General features: G+C 38.1%; 2 protein-coding genes across 4 annotated transcripts in view; both read right to left on the reverse strand.

The window, feature by feature from the left end:
* Positions 1 to 5,781, reverse strand: part of dnmbp (dynamin binding protein) — a 34,056-nt gene extending 28,275 nt beyond the window's left edge. For 2 of the 3 annotated variants that reach the window (XM_033985340.2, XM_033985339.2), the window contains exon 1: positions 5,414 to 5,719. The gene's annotated coding sequence lies outside the window, so the exon portion shown is untranslated. Of the gene's footprint in view, positions 1 to 5,413 lie in introns of all 3 variants that reach the window. The other variant, XM_055229877.1, reaches the window with a different exon arrangement.
* Positions 5,782 to 9,621: 3,840 nt separating this feature from the next.
* On the reverse strand, positions 9,622 to 19,894 carry cpn1 (carboxypeptidase N, polypeptide 1). Its single transcript, XM_033985000.2, has 9 exons — positions 19,515 to 19,894; positions 18,106 to 18,302; positions 17,008 to 17,163; positions 14,169 to 14,345; positions 13,966 to 14,077; positions 10,994 to 11,133; positions 10,406 to 10,505; positions 10,197 to 10,315; positions 9,622 to 10,025 (listed from the first exon to the last, which is right to left on the reverse strand). Exons 1-9 carry the CDS (start codon positions 19,747 to 19,749, stop codon positions 9,921 to 9,923), a joined length of 1,341 nt encoding a protein of 446 aa, XP_033840891.1. The 5' UTR covers positions 19,750 to 19,894; the 3' UTR covers positions 9,622 to 9,920.
* Between the last annotated feature and the right edge of the window lie 3,190 nt (positions 19,895 to 23,084).

The raw sequence follows: 23,084 nt of genomic DNA on the forward strand, positions 1-23,084 counted from the left end.
AAGAGATTACCAAGACTGTGTTTCTTCAACAAATACCCCAGTGCAACATTTTGCCATTTTGCTTTTTTACCAACAAAAATATTACTTTATTTTGAAACCCTGAGGTCATGCCCCCAGGAGGCGACTAGTTGATTGTTTAGGTCAAGAGGCTGAATGAGACTTTGTGAGCGAGACGTGGCGTGTGGCACTTGGCACTGATCTGGAGAAAGTAACAGGATTACGACGACAGACGCCTAAATCAACAGCTGACACAGTGAAGCACATAGAGAAGCACAGAGATGTATGCTGTTGATAAAGGCACAGAGCACACACTGTCTGAAAGTACACTTAACATTGAACTGCATGGAACACATTGTGCATCAAAATATGGCCACTACTAACAAGCCAGCAAAGATTGATTTTGAACCTGAATCACACCGAAGAACAGTTCATTTTTGTACTTTACTGTATAAGCCGTTTAAAATGTGACATTGCTATCAATGTACCATCAAGTTTAAAATGAGCCAAACATTTTAACAAAAGAAGAAAATATGTTTTGTTTTCATTTAGTTGTTTGGATTCTGTGCAAGAGTAATCCTTGTACAACCCAACTATGCTAAAATGCATTAAAATACGGTGTAGTCATTTACAGATATAATGGTAAAAGGAAGTGCAATGTGCTGACTTTTTGCTTTGTATTCATCACTGACCAGAACAATCTAATGTTCACAACAAACCCCTTTTTTGTGCCTGCTGCCAACATCATGGGGCATTCAAGTACATAGCACTAACAGGCCGGCGCGTGGCTACACTACACTGGCAGAAACCTCTGGAGCGGACTGGGCATCTTTTAATTGTTTACATTTGCAATAGACAAACTCGTCTGTGTAAAATGATTAGTCTGCCAAAACACATTCAGTCAATTCAAAACAGGTGGACAAGCTCTGGAGCCCTCTAGATATTAAAACTGCAAGGGGACATCTGCAGCTTTTTTCAATCAGGGTCTAGTCTTTTGCACATGTGACACGCAAAAGAGAAATCAGCCAATCAGAGAACTAGATTTCACCAACAGTTGTCAACATAAATCATGTGGTTTGGGAGCATGTGTTTACTCAGCTGCCCCTGACCACCTCTCATTGTGGTCTAATGACAGAAAGATAATAACAGGCTAGTGAATTAATTATACCAGCAATATGTAAATGTGTGTTATGCTAAGCCATAAAAATGTATATAATGAAACTAAGGAAACAGATTGCTACTAGCCACACAAAAGACTCAAATAGGTGGTCGGACCCACAAAGTAATTAAGTGAACAACAATACAACTATACTTACTTCAATACAGTGTACTATACTGTTGTAAAGAGATGAACTACTAGTAAATATTGTGTGGGCCATTTGAAAAAATGACTAATTTAATTGAGTCTGATAATAATTGATGACGGAAAAATGTTTGCTTGTAATTGTTTAATAATTTCTTTGTTAATGGATTGTTTAATAGTTTTTTCTTTAGTATACTTGGGTACTCAGTTCTAATAATTACATTTTGTTATTACTATCATAATGTATTAATTTACTGTGTTTGAGTTTCGCTGATTGTCAATGTAAAGGCATTCGTACAATCCACCATATTGACTTCAGCACACAACCCACAGAATCAGCCTGTTTGTTTTAATGAGAGCTTTAAAAGAGGAGCAGTCTGGGTTATTTGTGCATTTCATCTTGATGAGGCAGCAACACGAGGCTGCAGCCAGCTGGAAGAGTTGCACATCTGGCGAAATGACTGAGGACAACGTTAAGATGCCAAACTGCTTGAAATATTTCTTTAACACAAGAACAGACAAAGACCATCCGCTAAACAGCAGCAATGACGAAAATCTGTATTGAATCGACTGTAGAATGCAAAGTATTCAACAAATAAAATTACCCCTTTAAAACTGACCAATTTGATAACAACATACTAATTGTTTCATGGACAATAATTAAATCATGGAATTTTTGAATGGCACATTTACATAAATAAATAGCTAAATGATAAATAGCTTCAGCATTCAAAGGAAAGGGGGTTTGATAATGTACTGTTCCCTCTGTTAATATAGATATAATAACAATCCAAGGCAATATAAAAGGCTTTGAGCAGAACAGGTCTAGCCAAAAATTCCTGATATATTCCACTTCTTTGCACTTGGAAAACTAAAAGCACTGTAAGAGACCATATGCCTCCACCAGCATTACAGTTCCACCCTAAATCAAGACCATGAATTTCATGAGCTGTTCTTTCCCTCATCATAACCATCATGGAAACAGCAATGCCATAAATAATCAAATATGACATTACATAACCATAACATTATCACCAAATTAAATCAGTCATATCTTATAATAACATTAACAACTTCCTTAAACAAAACATTAGGATATTAATGATACAGTAAAGTTAATGTAACTTAACCAGCCAGATAAAAAAAAAGAAAAAAAACACTTTACATTGAGGTTTTCTTTTTACAGTACTGATTCATTTGTAATTACTTAATTTTGTCTCTAAATTATCGCAACTCATATTTTGCAGTTCATAAGATTTAATTTTGATATGAATGATTCTGATTATCAATTGATCATATAATATTGGCATCCCTACAAAAGAACCCCAAAACAAAGTAAGTTCCCTCTCCAGGTGTGGTCTTTTCTTAACAAAAAGTATAATTCTTAAATATTTTAACTTCCATTATAACAAATAAAAGTGACCCTCATCTACAAAACTAATTGGTCCAAACCCAATGTGTTGCCATCAACTAACAGAAAAGCAACATTCTGAATAGATTTAGTATGGTAAATATTCCATTGCATGTTTTGTTATGGGAAAGTCCAGGGTGGATACATGGAAAAGGCTGGAAATGTTGGCTCATCAATCAACCAAAGAGCACTGTTTTACTTTTGTTTTAGGCATCATTACTATTCAAAAACACTTATTCAAACAAATCACATCTTGAGTCTATTCACTCTCTTTTGAATCCAACTCTTTCTCAAGCCTTGCATATTAATGACCCACCCTCTACACTCACAAACTGGGTGTTTCGTCTTTTTTGCATAAACATTTCCACAGCGTACATGCCGAAGCTCACTCTGGACAGGCCTTCGTCGTCCTGGCAACGGAGAATCTGTTTGGGAAGGTAGAAAGACTGTTCCCTTGTCAGGACCCCAGAAGAGCTGCCCAGAGATCTGCCGCACCCTAAAACAAGACTAATAGTTTGCATATGAGCGATTACATAACGGATAACTCCCTTGGATTCAGATCATGACATGCTCAGGGGAAAATCGATCTTAAATGGGAGGAATGTGCCACAAACTTTGCTCTATTACGTGTTTCTACAAGTATGAAATGGAAGAAAGACTTTACCACAAGCAAACGGAAGGAACTATGATGATATACACTCTCTTTGTACACATTTTAACAACATTCTGCTCATTGATCAAAATCTGGAAGTAAACATGTCTGCAGTCCATCTGTCTGTATCAGTAATGTTATTCTTTGGACAAGCTGCAACTCATATTTTTTTTACTTTGAATCATAAGACGCACAACCACAATGTGATATACATCTGGTATAAATCATTAGTAGACATTTAGAGACATTAGTAAAGGACTTCTTCATTTTATTTTGCACAAATGTGACTTTATTTTTTATGAGCAAAGGGTACCTTTTAATGAAACAGTGACAAACAGTGTAGTAAGCAGGAATGTCTAGAGTTTTTGGTTAATCATTAATTGTGATAATTACAAGATCTATAAATGTGTAATCATGACCCTTTTGGGAGCATAGCAAAAGAAAAATTCAATCAGTCAACTGTACAAAAAGTTCTTCACTCAAAAAAGTTTTTGTCCAGTTGACAGATTTGAATTTTTCTTTCGCTATGAATCATACCTGGACAACCGAGGATGTCAAGTATTTAGTATTAGTAATTGCAGCTGTAGCTACAGGGCAGGTATAGTTGCAAAACAGCAATTGCCAAACAAATAAAAAAAAACATCTTTACTCAAGCTGCCAGCAAGGAGTCTTACAGAACTACTACACATATTTTAGTTTTTGTTTCTAACCATTGTGGTGATGTGTTGCTTATATCTATGAACTTTACAACTTCACATTTGTCCTACTGTCAAATGGTTTAACCCAGTTGGCTCTGTTTACCAGGGCAACCACAGCAGAGTGTCATTCATACATGAAACACTTGTAAACCGATACAATTGCCTCAAGTTTCAATTGCTTCAAGTGTAGATATGAGACACCAAGCCCACTGTTGCATTATTCAGTGATAAGGGCATGTGTGTGGTCATAGATGGGAAATTTAGACCAGGCAATGACTGCGAAATGTTTAACAATATAACAACATTAGCCCCAAACAGGAGCACGTGACTGACTGTAAAGATAATAGCTATAAAGGAAACTATGTAATCTAAGAAACAGCAGAGTCACAGTGCAGTAACAAGCAATATTTAAGAGGCAGTTGTCAACTGAATAAAAAATACAACAAAGTCCTTGACCCGCTCAATCATGCAACAATCAAAAAGATAATCAAAGATGTCTTGCTTGGGAGTGGGGTAGGTGAAAGCCTCTGTACCTCTCAACATGGAGGTTGTGGGTTGAATACTCTGGTCTTAATTGTACAGAAACAGACATAGCCTACTCATGGATGTCTGTGTAAACCCTCAGTCGTCCAGGTTTGATGCACAGCAAAAGATGAGGTTTAAATCTGTCAACTGGGCAAATTGTTTTAAAAGTTCACTCCTACAACAATTTGTCCAGCTGACAGATTTAAATTCCCTGTGCCTCAATAAGAAGCTATACCCCCCACTAAGGCTCCTAGTTGTTAGAAAGGTGAATAAATAGGGCTGTTGTCCTAGCAATAAACTATTTACAACTAACTAGCACATCTTGTGAATAGAGAAAAGACCACAAAATATTGCATATAACAGGAAGCTGATACCCATGAATATGTTTCCACCAATGCCCAAGCTGTTTAAGTTTAAGAAAATTGATGAATTATAATGATGAGAGGGAATTTATAAGTTTGTAATTAGTAATACCATTTCTGATTTGATAAATTAATGGAAAACTTTGAACTTTGGCTGTATATTTTAAAAAAGTGCAATGTTTTGGTTTCATTTGACCACAGGTGACAGACAGTGGGGGATTATTTGGTCTACAATTCAAGTGCTCAATGCCATCAGTCATGCCACTCACGTCATTAGTCTGTTAGTTGAACGCTGCGTGTCCTGGATCCATCATGAAGCTTTTTTTTTTCCTGTCCTCCAAATCACTGTCACCACTTGGTAATAACAGCACAACAAATTTCAAACAAACAAGATCTACGTGATGATGAACACGTGATCATAAGCATAGCAAAAGTAGAGTTTTTTGTAGTTTTGTGCGCTCTTACCTTCAGATCATGTCCAAACGGGGGGGAAAAAAACGTTAACTCCAGCTAAACAAGAAATCCAACGTTTTGAGCTTGGTGTTTGGTGGTGATGCGGTCGCGGAGGAGTAGCGGTTTTTTGGACTCTAGGAGCAACTTTAGAGAGATTTCCCCACGGCTTTAGTGCGCTGACATGATGCGTAGATTTATCCTGGTGGTCAAGAAGTCATGGTGTCGGTAGAAAGTGTCGCAGTGTCGCAGTGTGGCAGGCTTTGTGTCGGTACAGGGTCAGCTGTCAACACGTTAGTAACTGGTGAAGTTGTCTGCGCTCAGCCCGCTCACCATGCACCGACACGACACCACCCACTTTTTCCACACAACCAGGGCTGCCCCGAGTCATGCCTGTCTAAAATATATTTAAAAAAATAAAAAAATCTAAATAAATAATTTTTTTAAAATCTTAAAATGCAACAACAATGCATAAATAACTGTTTTGTTTTCAGTTCATGTAATTATTATTAAATTATTATATAAATTAAACTAAAAACTTGAGATGGCTAAGTATTCCAATGAGTAAGGTAGATTTGGCTTTGGGTGATGGTGGGAAATTTGTCACAACTTCCTTTAATTCTAGCTTTTCTCCTCTTGCAAATTAACTTAAAAAAGATTCAGCTGTGATTTTGGTAGTTTTGCTATCTTTCTATATGATCTATTTTATTTGGAATGTATTCACTCTGATATCAATCCCTGTAGTCCTATAGGCTGTTGTACTGTAATAGGCTGGGGTGCAGAATGCAGAACCCATGTTGCCTACACCCATTCAGCTTGAGTAAAATGCTACACTTTAACTGTATTTTTGAGGATATTAATATTATGAAAGCGTGTATTTATCAAAGTGGATACTGGAAACTTCCCTAGCTATCAAAAGAACTTGACTAGTGTGCAACAGGTCAGCACTTGTCTGCAATGTCCACTCCACCCTGACAAAAATGTTCACAACCCTTCTGCGAGTAACACCTCTGCATATTCTGCTAAAATACTGAAATCACATTCTTTTAATCCTTTCAAACTATACAGTGCCTACAAGTCTAGTAGAGGTTCAGGAAGTTGAATATACAGCTGTGGCTTTCTCCTCATTCTGCACATGTATCTGCCTTGTCATTTAGAATAATTAAGTCAAAGAACTCCTTTTTAAAGAGAGAAAATCACAGTTATTGCGTGAGTGATTACACGTTTGCTAGACCATATCCTCTGTCTGTGTGTGTTTGTGCTTGTGCGTGTGTCTCTGTGTGTCCGTGTATGTGCAGAGAAGCATTTGCAGCGTTGGCAGTAATGTCAGTTTCCTCATATGTGAACTCTCATGAGGAGAACAATGGCAGGAAATCTTTGAATACCTGCGGAATAGAGTCTGGCATGGAAAAGAAAAAAGATATAGTGGAGTTTACAGGATCATCTTCAAAAACAACTTCAGAATGGTATTCATAAAGTGCTGAAAACAGCTGTTTGATACAAGTACTTAAAAAATATATGATAGAAAAATCAGTGTATGAGCTCATGTACATCTATAGCCCTATGTTAAATGGAATCTCTAAAGCTCAGACAAACAAAAAGGTAATTTACCCAAACAATATTCGAACAAAAATACAGTTAGGCTACTTTTAGGTTTTTTTCTTTCTATGATTAATTTGTCTGCCACCTGCCTGTCTCCATAGAGGTTTTGTTATTTTGTCTGGAACATTCCACAGTTTAGCTTGTCTGGCAAATACGGAATGATATCTCTGTATGTTTATACAGAGATATCATTGATATCTGATATTTGTATATTGATATCAGTCTGGTCTCCATGTCCTCTGTTGCATCTCAAGCCCAGTCAAACATGATCGTGCAATCAGATCCGTTTTTTCAGTGACACATGTGAAACTAAGGAGCTCATTGGTCACCTATCATTAACAATTAAAATGTAATTGATCTCACCTCAGATTAACAGAATTTAGTGCTTCGCTCATTGAAATCCTCACTGTTTTTCAGTCCCCTGTGATATTTCTTTCCCCTTTATTGTTTCCACTATGGACCGTCCATACCTGTCCACAATTACCTACCTGTCTGTCATGCCCTTTTGAAAATGGGGAGATTCACTGCTGACCTGACTCAAATCTTTGTAAAGTATTATGTGGAGATAAGAAAGTGACCACTCACCATAACAAAAATAAATAACAGTTGAATACATGCAAAAGAGGTATGTTTAATGCCATATTGTGGAATATTCCAGGCACAGTAATGACATCTTCATGGAGACAAGCTGGTGGTCAGACTTCCCAATAGAAAAGTTACAGTGCACCTTTAAATAGACCTTTCTTAAAATATTACCAGTAATAAATAATGCTCACTCAAATTTCTAAATTTGAACCAGATGTGAGTCAAATCCTGACCTGAACCAGCAAAAAATTCTTCCCAGTTCCTATGCTATGGCATTCATAGACTTCAGTTGTTCAAACCAAAGCAGTCATTTCCCAATACGGCTTAGTCAATGAGTGAGACAGTGTGGTGGGCTTTAGGTGGGCTTCATTGACGCCACATCTAAAGTCTACTGCAGCCACTCATGTCAATAACTCAGAAAAGTCCAGATCAGAGCTACTATAAACGCAGGCTTTGTCTCTACACACTGGTCACTCTCATTCAGGAGTACTATGTGGGTCTATTGTTGTCTTTCTGTATTTTGTGCCAAACCATCGTCACTATAGGCGCTGTAGGCCGTAAGCAGAGGGTGTACTGCCGAAGAGTACAATCAGTGCCATTGTATCAGCCATGAGGACGCTTGCGCTATGACAGTGTTTGAGTAGGCAGAAAATTGGAGTGATTGTAAAAATGTCTTGTAGTCACTTGTATCTCAAAGGCTGATGATCTTTTGAGTCACTTGTAATTATTGCATGAAAAGAAATGTATTTGTACTTGACAATGCTTTGCTGCATGTGTTTGTATAATGCTTAAAGGTCCTATATTACTCAAAATGGACTATTGTGAGCTTCAAGCCATGTTATAATGCTGTTACCTCTTGAAAAATATACCTGGAGTTGTATTTTGTTTCATTCACACATGTTTGAGTAACCCTTTATGATTAGTCTGTCTACATCTCCAAAGTTCAAAATGCTCTGTTCCACCTTGTGATGTCGTATAGTGGCAGTTTCAAGTTAGCAGTTACCTGTTAACTTAAGTCCGGTAGAGATTGACAATTCCAGAGCTGAAATCATACAAACTATTCTAGCGAAGGTGTATGGAGTTTAAAAACAGTGAAGCACTTCCTGCATTACCACATGACATCACAAGGTGGAGTGTTTTCGGTTTGAGAGAAAAACTCAACCTGCAGTGTGTGATAAACATGTGTCAATGAAACAAAACACAGTGCAAGGTCTGTTTGTGATGAGGAAACAACATTATAACAGATCAGATAATAGTGTAATATGGGCCCTTTAATAAAAAATAAGTTTAATAGCATAGATTATTTGATGTGCTATGTCCACTTTTACTTGTAAATCAGTAAAAGTAGACCCATTCTAGAGTTGGTCTATCAGTGATCTGAACACACTTCTAAACTGCCCCGTTACTTCCTTTTCCTCTTGTGTGGTCCCTTGTTGTCGAAGGAGTCCTAAATAACTGTCATTATTCACTATGTAGTGAAGTGCGTCTTTCCTCTTTCCTGTTCATGAAGAGCTGGCACCAGGAGACTCACGCTTACAAAGGGCCATAGTCTACAAAGACAACACAATGCTTGAAATATTTGCTGTGATTATTAACAGACTAAATCTTGATCTTGAATGCCGTTTAGGTCTAATACATAGACCGCAGAGCTCATAGCATTGACAGCAATTCTATTTTCTTTGACCACAGTGTTCTGGGTTGTACTGTGTTGTACTGTTTCATTATGCCTTCTGACTTTTGCCCTGTAGAAATGGCCTGGCCCAAATGATCCTCTGCTGCCCTCTACTGTCATAATGTGAGCACTTCAGCAAATTCAGTTATGTTAAACCTACCTATACATAGCACGTTCTTAAAATATGCACTTATGAACTTACAAAGCGAACAGAAAAATAACTTATTTAGGTTTGAAAGCATTTTGTTACACTGCAGTAGCCAATTAAAAACTATAGCCTACTCAATACTATCTCATGATTTACAGCAGCACAGTTGAGCGGGTGTTACATAACATGTGCAAAAAGAACATCTAGAGACTGGTCTAAAAGAGTAAAAACATAATTTTATTTCTATTCCTCCTACATTTTATCATCATTATAAAGTAATCAACAGTAATCATGTTTTACAAATACAGGATACAAATCAACAACTCTGTTACATAAATACAAAAGACGTTCAGTTATTCACTAGAACCATGAAAACACAGAGCAACAAATTATTACATTGATTATAAAGATTTAAACAATACATGTTTTGTTGCAAATGCTATTGTTTCTGCATCCAAGCTTATGTGGGTATGCAATGTGTGTTGAGGACTTCAGTGTCTCTTATTGGGTGGGTCTCATCTCGGGCCCAGTTTGAGCGGTGCCTTCTGGGACGACAGGTTCCTCTTGTGAGGCTTTCCTTTCAGGTTCTGTTTTGGTGCAGGTTTCAAGTAAAAGTTCAGCTGGGAAAAGTGAAGAATAAAAAAGTACAGATGAACATAAATGCAGCGTCAACAAGTTTCATTCAGCTTAAATATGAACAGATATGAGCAGACTTAGATTTATAGTTTTAATAAGTGAGAAATAAAAAATGTAATTAAATGATGTATATTGTATAGTTATAGTATTTATACCACAGTGGCTTCAGCTGGGCCAACTGTAACTGTGGTGGTCGAGGGGAGGTATCCAGGAGCAGAGGCAGTCACTGTGTAGGTGCCAGACAACAAGAGCCTGAAGTAGTCTCCATCCACTCCTGAGAAAATAAATATGGATGTTGTGAATGCAGTTCAATGCAGTTCAATATTTGACCACTAGATGTCAGTGCCACACTACTGCTCCTCACCGCTGGTCACATCGTGATTGATGCCTGCCACAGAGATCTCAGCTTTTCCCACTGGGTTGTTGTTCTCATCATAGACAATGCCTTTTATCCCATGATGCACCTGGACAGGACATGTTCATGTTAAATTAGCAAGACAATCCCACCAAATGTAATGAATGTTTTTGTTTCCTCCAGAATACTTTAAAAGCATGCTATTTGGTAGGTAATAACTACAGTCTACGGTAATAACACATTCTACATCAAATTACTACTCATTCACCCTCAATTATGTTGTTGCTCATAATGTAATACCCAAATACACGAGACTTAATATGTAGGCTGGTAATATTTTCATAAAATACAGTCACCACTCTGTGAATTTTATAGTTCATGAAGACACCTAGAAGACTACAACAACAAAGGGCTAAAATAGGGCTACAAATTTTCAAAAAAATCACTAAATCATAATTAAAACTGAACCAAAAGCTCATAACAAGGATTATTGCGAGTACCTCCTAACAAGCCTGTATCCAACCATGATACTTGCAGGACATATTGAGACCCCTCCTCTAGGACTGCGGGAGCCCAGTCTAGGACAGAGTATCTAACCTGCTCGAGATAGGAGATCAGGGCCTCCCGGTTGGCGAGCCACTCTCTGTGCAGTGCTGAGGCCGGAGGGAACTTATCACAGCTCAGCTCCAGTGTGATCTCAAAGCAGTTGGTGTACAGGTAGTTGAAGTCCTGCATCCCTGAAAAATAGACAACAACAAAAATATTAGTAAAACAATACAAGGGTGCAGACACGTCTTTCTTGGGTTCTGGTTTGAGCCCAGTTTAGTCCAGACTTGGTTTGTTCTTGTTATAGTCCTGGTTTTGTCATGGTCTAGACCAGGATTCTGATGTGGTTTATGTGCAAGTGTAAACACACCCTGATTAATTGTAGTGGTGGATGTATTAATGCGTCAGTGGCTATACACATATGCGCACCAAAATCAGATTTTTGGACATTTAGAATTATTTAAATGACATGCAAACCTCAAAAATCTGATATGAGTAATCTGAGGGGTCATGGTGAGAAAGAAATAAAATAATTTTGCTGCTTACATGTCATATTTATAGTCTCATGACTCAATCTGATAATAATCAGATTTATAATGTAGTTAAAATGTAAAAATATAATGTAGTTATAATGTAAAAACAAATCTCTAGGAAGTGTAGTAAAACAAAAATGTGTCAACTTTATCAACTTTTTGTCCATTTGACAAATTTGAATTTTTCTTTTGACTGAGCAATTACAGGTTTCTAGGACGTGCTTAAAGTTTACTGAAGCTCTGCTTTAGGTGCTTTTGGTATGATTATATAATAGGTTATAATACAAAATTCATTGTTTCCCTCCATAGGAAGGTGTTCTGGGCCGAGAGGAGGCCCCCGGGGACGACCCAGTTCATGCTGGAGGGACTATGTCTCTTGGCTGGACTGGGAACGCCTTGGGGTCCCACCGGAGGAGCTGGAGGACATGTCTGGGGTGAGGAAAGTCTGGGAGTCCTTGCTTAGACTGGCCCCGGATAAATGGAAAAAAATGGATGGATGGATGGACAAAATTCATTGTAACACAGCTAACATGGATACTGTTACCACTGCTGCTGCTACTACAACTATTGTTATCACTGCTGATACCACATCCAATTTGATTCATTCCAATTGATCATAGCACCTTTTAAAATACCTTTTCTTGATTGAGAAAATACACTGCAAGTATCCATCCAGTAGATTTGACTAGTTTTCATTTTGAATTTAGCACTTGCAACATAGAAGATGTTTCCTCAGAAAAACATGACTTTTCATAATGCCTTAATAGACATGAGGACATCGTGGGGAGTGAAAGTTAAAACCTCCCAGACCATGACATAAGACTTGGACAAATGTAGTTGTCAAAATAAACTTTAACATGCTCCCACTAAATGTGACTGTGGCTCTTTTCATCTCTGGTAAAAACTCACAAAGACTTCATGAGATTCAAATACCAACGTAGTGTGTCAGCCAGCCATATCCAGAGCACATAAACATCAGAGAAATACATTTGTTATAGTTATGGATTAACTGAACTGAAATGCTTTGCACGTCTAGACAATGTGGAAGGCTTTAAACATTCTCTGACATATTTAACTGTAAAAAGTAAATCAAAGACTACCCCCAACCTCAACCAAAATGGGTGGACTTTGCGATGTCTGTCTGGCAAAACCAAAATTCTCGTAACTTTTTGACTTAAGGTGTCCAACTCAATAAATTGAACCAAACTCAAATAAAAGCTCAAAAGAGTCATGAGAGTCATGCCAAATGAACATCAACATATTTGCTAATGATGGTATTGTTGAGCTTTTAATGTGGTCACAGTGAGAAGAATTACATAGCAGATGAGGACTTTTTTGATAGATGAAACTAAAAATTTACTGAATTTACAAGCAAATTCTGACAAAGGAAGGCAATTAAAACAACAAAATGCTTGAGTAAACTGGGAACAATTGGGTGATTGTGGTATTTTTCAGTTTTGGTATGAATTTAACAGGGTTGATTGTTTTGCAAGTCGTTAAACAACACTTGTGCTGTGAATTTCATCTGAGCCAAGATCAAAAATTGAAATATTTTATTGCATTATAAATCGAATGAACTGATGTTAATGGACACTGTAGAATTACAAGTAGTTTTTTATTCAGTGGTGCACTATATAACCTTTTCTGGTGAAGGGTCCACCACCTGCTTGTTGGCATGAGGACTATGGACAGAACAGAGCTTGCTAGAGGCTTAGTATATGTTGTATTAAATAAGTCAGCCATTATAAGAGAGTCCCTCAAGTAAATAGGTTTTTGTTGACCTATAGAGTCATATGAGTCTCCTATCCATGTGTTGTAAATGGTGGTGTTTGTACTGTTCGACCAGAGGTTAAGTGAAGGGTCATCCTTAAGGCGACATTGAGAAAGCATGCCATTTGAGACGCTCAGAGAATCTCAGGGATGTTAAGCATAAGCCCAGGACTCATGCAGGTGGCCTTGGCTATATTTGTTAGAAACTCTACAACAAAAAATGTTTGAATGTAAAATAAAAATGTATGTAAAATATGTACAACTGTTCCTTTACCTGTTATTGTATTCTTGTTGATTCAAATGTTGTTTGTCTTTATTATTATTAATGGCATTAATATTTGGTAGACACCTTTTATTTTCCTTAACTTGGAGGAATTGCATTTTAGGGTTTGTTTAGATATTTATAATTGATATTTTCAGTTATCAAGATATAAATATTCTGTTGCATAACATTGTAGTCACTTACCACCATACTAAATTATCTTCAGTGAGTAGAAGTCAGTAAGCACCATTTGGAACACAGTATATGCTATGGTCTTCAGATGAAATAAAAGACTCCTAAACTACGTTATAAGGTCAGTGTATAGCTATCAAAATTTGTTATCTTGGTTGTTCAATACTATTCTATTTAGTTAACATTTATTAAAAGATGGCTTTACTGATGCTGTACCTATGCATTATCAAGCATCAATAATATTTTTTAAGCTGTTGTGTGCTCACCTTTAGACAGTGAATACCAGCTGGCGCCATTGGTGATCCCCTCATCAAAGTAGTCTCCACAGTTCCAGCCTTTGTGCATCCAGCTATGTGCATACGAGTAGGTTCTGGCCAACTATGATCACACATACACAGACACACGAGTCATCCATCCACATGTTTTCAGACAAAATACAACATCTGGAATCATTATGTGTCTATTTCACCTTTCTGAACAGTTTGTCATCAGCAGTGGCAGCGTATGTGGTCCTTCCTCGAATACGGGGGTCTCGGGACTTGTCAAACGGGTAGTTGGCCACTACCGCTCCACCGTGTAAGTTTGCTGACAGGACAAAGTTGTAGTTTTGCATCCATTTTATGACCGATAACGTCTCTGGTTCAACCTACAGAGGGTATTTCAAGAGATACAACAGTTATGCAGTAGCAGATACCCTCTCATTCATGTATGGCCCTTTGACCTAAACACGAAAGCCCCATGGTATTTCAAACTACTGCGTCTTACACAAAGCTACACTTGGAGCCAAACATCAGAAGATTGAGGACATCTGGTTTTATGTGCAACCAGCAACCACAATCCCCCCTGCCTAGCTCGATTTTTGGATAAATCTTATTTTTCTCTGCCATCTGAAAGCAAATCCATTTTCAACTATACTTTTGTTCTTACACTTGTTTTTCTTCCCTTTTTAGGCAATCAATTGTAATACTGTAATGCATTTTGTCTTGAAATACTTAATTTTGCAATAGAACATTTATGAAAACAACCCAAGGAATCAATCTTTTTTTTCATTACCTATTTTTATATTTTTTGTCATCTAGTTCATACTTTAGGATAACACACTTAGGAGCATTCCCATAACAAATTATATAATTAGTTTAGGCAAAATATTATAGGCATTTTTTATCTTTACTGATAGAACTTTTGCTATCAGGCTTGGAGCACTGCAACACAGACACCAGAAACAAACAGTCGCAATAAAATTCCGTAACTAAATAAAAAAAAATAAATAAAATAAAGCAACAGTTCAAGGCTCAAATGCAAACTCAATCCGTTTTTTCATTGTACATCATATCAAAAATGTGCAGCTTGTCAGTCCTTCAATGCGGTAGACCTCTCCATCTCCATCCTTGACAAATGGCATGAACTTAAGATTGTTTAAGGGGATTCAATCGATGCAATTATCTGTTATTTCAAGCATTTTAAATTCTAGTCTACACAGTCTTGTCAGTGCTTATTAGCTTAGTGCCATATGTCATAAACACAGACAGAGACTAATGCTTGTCCATGTTTAAGTTATGTAGGACAATAAACAGTCTAGCCTACTGCTTGTTTAAGAATAACCCAGTCCATTGGCCTTGAACACAACAGCTGCCACCTTGGTGTGTGAACTCAAGCCAGGTATTTAACATGGGCATGTTTATATAATGTTTACATCTTTCACAGTATATCACGATAATAGTTGGGTGGCCTATCAAAACTGGAATTTGCAATTGTATGTGGAAGGTATGGGAGAACATATCAAGGTGAAAAGCTTAGGCACTGCATAAATTATGGAATTTTATCTCACCATTACTACACTGTCAGCACATAATTTTCCCTCTACAATCTGTGTGGCTCATATAGAGTATGGTAGAGCTTCAGTCATTTCTAACTTTTCTTTACCATACCATACTAATACTTGTGAAGTATCAGTACGGTATTGTCTATCAGTATTCAGAGTACATGATGTGTTAACAATGAGTCAATGTTTTAGTTTTTATATACAAATGAACAGTATTTAACCAGAAAGTTCATCTAACAACCCCGGATGTCCATTGTTTTGAACTAAAACAGTGAAAAACAATTAAATATTTCTCAGTATCACTGTGTATCAGTGTGTTGCGTTCACTTGCCAGATTTCACAGTTTCAACAATAATTGCCCAAATCAAAAGGACCGGGTCTATGGGATTGCCAATTTAAACACATATTCTAAGAGTAAAAGCAAATGTTTATTATAAATTCCACAGTAGCATTAAGTACACAGACCTACCTTGATTATTGAAACACACAACACTGAACAACATTTTAGAGGAACACCTTAACCCTGACTAAATCTAATCCAGACTGGTCCAAAAACAGATGACTTGTTTTAGTTTTGCATAACTCTGAGTAAAGCCTGTTTTATGACTATGTGCCCCTAGATTAACCTGTAACATTGGGTTCATTTAAATGATTTAAATGTTGCAGGGGCTTGTGGCCTTGGGACACAGGAAAATGTAGTTGGTGAATGTGATCCTAAGGCCATGAATGCAGGATCTGTAACAGTGGCACAGTTACCCTTTTGTGTGTTGGGAAGGCAGCCGCTCTGGAGGACAGCCAGCCAGCAAATGGGAAGAGCAGGGCATTCATTTTCACAGAGATGTAGGTGTTTATTAGATATTTTAGCAGCTAATTAGGGCTCAGTGGCAGTTTTTATTGCTAATAGATTTTTTTGGTGGGTAAAACTGCATAGACTTTCTTGCAAATATGTAGAGAATTTGGATCGAATGCATAAAGAACTGTAGTAGAATTTCAACTATCACTGTGAGATTTTGTTGCTTGGACAAGTGCAGTGGTGTGACCATAAAAGTATGAAAATTACAACAGCAGCAACGTGTATCAACAGAATCACACAGTCAAAGCTGACTTCAAGCCAGATCCAAAGTTTTAGTCTTGGCCCAAACATCTAAATGCGATTATGTATGCCAAAGTGTCAGACAAATGTGTTTTAGAATATTTTCCATGCATGTTTTAGTAGCAGTGACAAAACAACTATTGTATTTAAAAACTATAATGTATTTTTAAACAAAGGAACCCTAACCGTGCCGTCTATATGAGCTAATACAGTCTTGACAGGAAGAGAAGCAAACACAGCGAGTGTTTAGGTTCGAAGGAAGCCAAGTAAACAGTCACAAGTAGAGGCCATCTTACGTCATCTGTCATCATCTCCCTTTAACTCAACTCAAACTATAACCTTGATTATTTAAACATCTAAAGTTTGTAGAGCAGATACTATAGTGGCACTGACCTGTTGCTCCCAGTTATCTGGCAGAGGCAGGTGGTGGTTGCGTCCGTTGGTTTTCTCATAGTAGTACATGAGAGCATTCAGATCGGGGAAGTTGCGGTTCAGGTCAATTTCCCTGGCATTCCCACGGCCCACCAGGTAGCCATTCAGCTCTGGACCCTGGTAAAAAATTAATAATATAACTAACTGAATATTGATCATGAGGACAGATAAATAAGAACACCATATTTTAAAAGCACTAACTCTACAAAATCCTTTAGTAGCATGACCACAACTGCAAAAGATTTATGTTGAAACGCTCATTTTAATATGGAAAAAAAGGGATTTGTTCCCCCAATAACTTTTATTTAGTTTCAAATACCACATTCTTGGCCTTCTGCATCAATATTTCCTTGAAATGATTCAATACTGACTTGAACACAATTGGATTTTTCAGTTTTTTCCACATAGGGTCACCAGAGCAAATCATTTTTAGATACTATTTTGGCAGTTTTCTGCTTTGAACTGGAACAAACAGGACACCGGTTTCACCGTTTAGGCTGAACTGTACAGTTAAGTGTCCTCTGTCCTATTGTTTTGCTTTTATGGCTGCACTTCTGTTGATGTGACAAATTACAGTGTGGTGTCCATGCGTGCCTATGAGTGACATATAATTTGACTGAAAGATATTGTGCACACATGTATGCATTTTAAAGGGGCTGTGTCCAATGAGATGTTTCTTGCCAAATATAATTCTAACTGAAGAACTGATACATGTTATTATTGCAGTAAAATCACATTAGGTCCTTTGTACACCTATAATGGAAACATCTTGGTTTAATCGCATGGAAGGTTTCTTAAGTTTACAATTATATTTTCCATTCCTCCATAATTGGAGGAAACTACTAGTCCGGGAGTAAAAAAAAAAAACATACAAAAAACTCTATGGAAATCTAACTATGAAGCATCACAATCCAGTCAGTGTAGTCTTTGTGCTGCCTCCAAACCTGATTAAAACCAATGCCATATGACTATGGGTATCACTGCTTGGAGAAAGACCAGCCAAAATGGAATATATGTTGAACCTTATGCATTTACATATTGAATTGGGGTCTCTGTTACCTGTCTGGCTGCCACCTCGTATCCGTCTGGGTTCATGGAGGGCATGATGTGAATGCGTGTGTCGTAGATCAGTTGGGTGATCCTCTGGTTTCCTGCTCGATACTCCTCACACAGGAACTGGGCGAGCTTAATGAGCAGTTCGCGGCCCAGCACCTCGTTGCCATGCATATTGCCGACGTACTTGAACTCTGGCTCCACTGGGGAAACAGGAAGAAGAGAGGGGCTACAAGTGAAAAAGCCAGGAGGGTCACATATAATGTTTAAATTGTATGAGAGCACACACACAGTGAATACCACTCTAGTTTGGATTGTAATTGCTATAAGAAACTCCCTTGATACTGAACTTCAGGAGCTGCCATAGTTTAGAACCTTTTTGAGTGAGGTGAGTCTGTCTGAATTATTTGGATTGGTTCTTCTAACCTTCCTGTGGTTATCATGCACTGATTGGTTAAGCTGCTTATCCAAACAGCCTCCTGTTCTGTATTGGGTTACTCCTCTCCGGGGTTCCTTCATCAATCATGGCTGGAGTGCTGAGTGAACCCTCAAACACCACAGTGAGACGAAACAAGACTAACTCTTGATATGTGCGGTGCATAAGGCTAATTATATATTATTTAATAGAAAAGGATTTTGTAGGGGTTAGCTGATACTTTTATTAACATCCTTCTCTAATTGCTTAAGGCCCCAAATGGAGCATAGTGCAATTCACCTCCATTTCTTTAACTAGAGGCCAACTGGCTGTGGGTTCAGAGAACAGTGTTGGCTGCAGCATGGCATGCCCCTGCTCTGAGCAGCATGTGAAATACATGTAGTTCCTAATGGCACGGAGTGACAGACCGGAGATCAGCCCCTCATGAAGTGCACAGTTCCTGTTTTTCACTTGGTCACCTTGCAACAGAAACGCTCACATCCTTCTATTCTCCTGAAGGAAGCTTTTACGTGTGCAGACCAAACCTCAGCCAAAACAGCATTCCCTGAAAAGCCCTCTGCAAGTAGTGGCACATGAATTATGTTCAGAGCTGATAGACAAGTGTGACCCTGTGGTATGTTTTCTGTATAAACAGTCACATTATTGAGGTTATGGTTTCCACTTTGTGAGTGATAGGTAAAATAAACACGAGTGGGCTCAGTAGTTATAAGCTGTGTGAAGGAAGAAAAAACTTGAAAACTTTATGTCATGCACTTAATTTTTCAGAACAAACCTAAATTATCTCATTATCTCATATTCAGATAACAATCAAAACCATGTAGACTACTGTAATACTAAATTATTTGTGATAAGGAATAGATATTTCCCACAGTCTTAGGAGATCACAACACTGATCAAACTTCAAACGATGTCAACCAAAACATAAACAAAAGCATCACTTGCCCAGAGTGTAACAGCAGTGTCTGACAGAGTTACCCACATGCTTCGTGAATGCCTGGGTTGTCACTGAACTCCAGCACGTAGAGATGCCGCCCCTCCACGCTGCGTCCGATGCTGTAGATGCGCGTAATAAAGGGGCACTCGTTCTGCACGGCAAACAGGGCACGCACCATGTCCTCATAGCGGTGATGCCTGAAGTCTGACCCCCACGCCACCCCCATCAGCCCGGGCACAAGGGCACACAGCCAGGCCAGCAGGCTCCAAGTGTGCTGCATGGTCCCAAACTTCTCACAACAGAAGCTTAATCAATCCACGTCAAAGCCAGATGTAACTCCTTACAAAGTCATACTGCCTGCTTTCTGTTAGGTTGTTTCTAGTCTGATTCCTCTCTCCTCCTCTCCACAGATACGGGCTTTACTCCAGAGCACGTAAGGACAGCCCCCGTTTGCTCTGCTTTGTCTCTCTCTCCTCCTCCTCAACAGCTGCCCCTCTCTCCCTCTCTCCCCTCTGCTCTTTGGGTCCTTGTCAAGTACATGCTACTTGCTTTATTGCCACTTAGAATACTTCTGCCTCAAGTGGTTCACCCAGCCGCCCCTCGCTCGGTCTTTTATGCCTTATTCTTGCTCTCTACTCTTCCCCTGGGAAACCGGGTTGTTACCAGGGCTCTGCTCTGCACAAGCCTTACAACCCCCAATCACCCATTCATTAACTCTTAAGTCAACACACAACCTTTAAGTACAACCCTGATCCTGGAACAGTTGGGTCCGTCTACAAAAAGGAAATTAATGATCTCTGAATGTCATAAAAACAGTCATTTATCTGACAAGAAGTGTAGTGGCTAGGGCATCTTAAAGTGTTCTTTTATAAAGGTGCCTTAATTGATATCTTTTTGAACAAAATTATTTCTTCTTCTTTGTTGGATTTCATTCCACGCATGCCTTTATTTTATCTTAGTTTATTCATGGTTATTATTTATTGTTTAATATTGCACCATATGCACATAGCAAATTCCTAGTTTGTGAATTTATGCTAGCTGATAATGGCAATAAAAGTAATTCTGGTTCATTGAGGGCTATATAACACAAAATAGTATCCGTACTTTCAACATTGTTATTTTCTCATATAAATACTACTTTTCGATGACATTTCCAACTATGCTCTCCTACAATAGCGTTTGGACTTTCTGTACCAAAGTAAAAGTAACAAATGTTGCCGTTAATGGCCCCAGGTCCGAGCCAAAGACACTTTCGCCCCCCACCAGCCCACACAAACACGTTACTGCAAAGTGTGCAAGGGGTGCTGTCAGTCAAACCCACGGGGGCAGAGAGGAGAGGTTTTTCAGTGTTGCTGCTTGTGCAAAGTGTCCAAAAAAGAGGGAAGGAAGGAAAAATGCAAACAAGAAGCAACATAAAGAGCTGCAGATGGAAAATTGTGCAACATGAAAAGAAGAAGAGCAAATTGCAGTCTGTGGACACAAAAATTTCCCCTCTAAGCTGAACCGGTTGAAATACAATTAGTAATAAAAAAAAAAAAAAGACAGCAACTCTAAAGCCATGATACAGCTAACCCTAGTAGCACGTGAGGCGTTTTTGCACCATAGGAACCGTTTAGTGTCCCAAGGAACTACAAAAGGTTCCTATACTGGGAAAATGCCTGAGTGGAGATAACTACTTTGTTGTGGCCATTGTTTTCTGAGTTGAAGCTCAAAAGATTTGATTATTTCCTACAGTTTAGATGTTATAGTTTGAATTTATAGTCTCTAATTTGTCAAAAGAGTTCAAGAAATTAAATAAAGCAAATATAAATGAATTTCATTATGTTAGTATGTGACTACTTTGACTTACATTGTACATTGTTTGTGCTGGTGATTACATTTCCCGTTACCATTGTTTACATCAGGACCACTTCAGAGTCACACGGTCCACATCTCAGCGCCATGGCAACAGTTGTAACCCAAAATAAATGAAACTGTCTCTGGAAAAGAGTAACTACAATTCAGAACAAAACATGCATGTGCTATGACCCTGAATCCCAAGAGGTATTTCAAAATATTTAATCTGAGTGAGTTTCTCAGAATCTCAAATCTTTACAGTAACACTTTTAGCTAATATAATGGGTAAAAAGTAGACCTGTCAAGATAATAAAAGTACAATATATTGCTGAACAAAATATTAACGCTATACAATAATACTGAAACAAATTTATGCCACTGACACAAAAACCTTAAATAGGATTATGAACAAAAAATATTCTAAATGTACAATATTGTTAAAAAACTTGAACTGCAACAAATAAATAGCAGAATGAAACTCTTAGTAATAAGTTTGTATCTAGAATTAGTTATTTATTCAACCTTCTACAGCTCAAATCTTATTGTAGAACAGAAAAATAACAAAATGTTCTTCACTAGTTCAAAGAAAAAGGCCTAGCAAAAACACAATGCCAATGTGTCTGAAATGTAGGGCTTAATCTATAACCAATATACCTATAGGATGTAAGGAGTCATTAATCGACTAAAACAGAAAAATACGTACATTGATTCGCTGTTTTTTAGGGATTTTTTATAAGATTCAGATTGTGATTCTACTGTAATTATAAGATTAAAAAAAAAACATTCAGCCCCAAACCAGACTTTTTGATTAGTCTGACATCTAGTGGCAGCGAAATGTATTACAAATATGGTGATAAAGTTTAATAGGCCTAGTTGTCTTGTAAAGCATTATTTTGTGACCAAACCCCTTCAGTTCTACTTGCAAGACAGTAAAGCATCTATAACTTTGTTTTTGAATGAACTAATTCAACACAGACCACTCTGGGTCTGATTTATCAAGCGTTTGCTCATATGCTAAACATTAAACATGCTAAAAGTGGAGCAAAATCCAACAGTTCCTCAGAGGAGCTAAAAAGACGGTGCAGTGTTGCTCATATGAGAGAATGAATGCGCAAAACGGGGCATTTTTTGCCAACATGCATACATCTGATAGATTTATTACAACTAAGAGTGCAAAAACGATATAATATAATACCTTAAAGGGACAGGTGTAAACTCTTTGCACAGGATAGCTGCTGCAATTTGCTGCATTTGATAGTGAATTTAAATTCTGTAAAATTAAACCCAAAGATGTTGAAATAATAACATGTTGTTTTCAAAGCAGTAGTGATAAAATATGAAATCTTTACCTGCGACATTTTGGCCCTGACTCCCTCAAGTTTTCCACTGATGCGGCCTTCCACAGCAGATGTCCATCACACTGGGCTTTCACGTGTTTATCCCGTGTCATGGGGGGAGACTGCGGCTCCAGTCAGCGCGTGCAGGGGTCCCACGTGCAAGGGTCCATGTGCACCCCTGTCCCTGCACCGCTCCGATGCCACAGGCGCGCGTTTTCACCTACTCCCGCGCTCCGTCATCCTGCGCGTAAATCCAAAGCGATATAGATTTACACTTGTCTTAACTTGCTTTTCAAAGTTTCCATGACTCATCTTCCAAACGCTATGCGAAAATATCCTGAAGTAGAAGCACACAACGCTTCAACAATTTAGTATCCCACAGGAGCAGAGAGTTTTGCACTTTCTGAATGCTCCCATATCAGTTTTGCGGCAGAAATAATGC

Source organism: Periophthalmus magnuspinnatus, chromosome 19 (genome assembly GCF_009829125.3).
Source record: "Periophthalmus magnuspinnatus isolate fPerMag1 chromosome 19, fPerMag1.2.pri, whole genome shotgun sequence".
NCBI classification, from domain to species: Eukaryota; Metazoa; Chordata; class Actinopteri; order Gobiiformes; family Gobiidae; genus Periophthalmus; species Periophthalmus magnuspinnatus.

Excerpts from the sequence above, each read along its gene's own strand:
- cpn1 (XM_033985000.2), bottom strand. The coding sequence starts at position 19,749 with ATGCAGCACACTTGGAGCCTGCTGGCCTGGCTGTGTGCCCTTGTGCCC. Across the intron at positions 11,134-13,965 it reads CTGGTATTCACTGTCTAAAG|GGATGCAGGACTTCAACTAC; the intron begins GTGAGCACACAA and ends TCTATTTTTCAG. Across the intron at positions 10,026-10,196 it reads GCCCAGCTGAAGCCACTGTG|CTGAACTTTTACTTGAAACC; the intron begins GTATAAATACTA and ends CACTTTTCCCAG.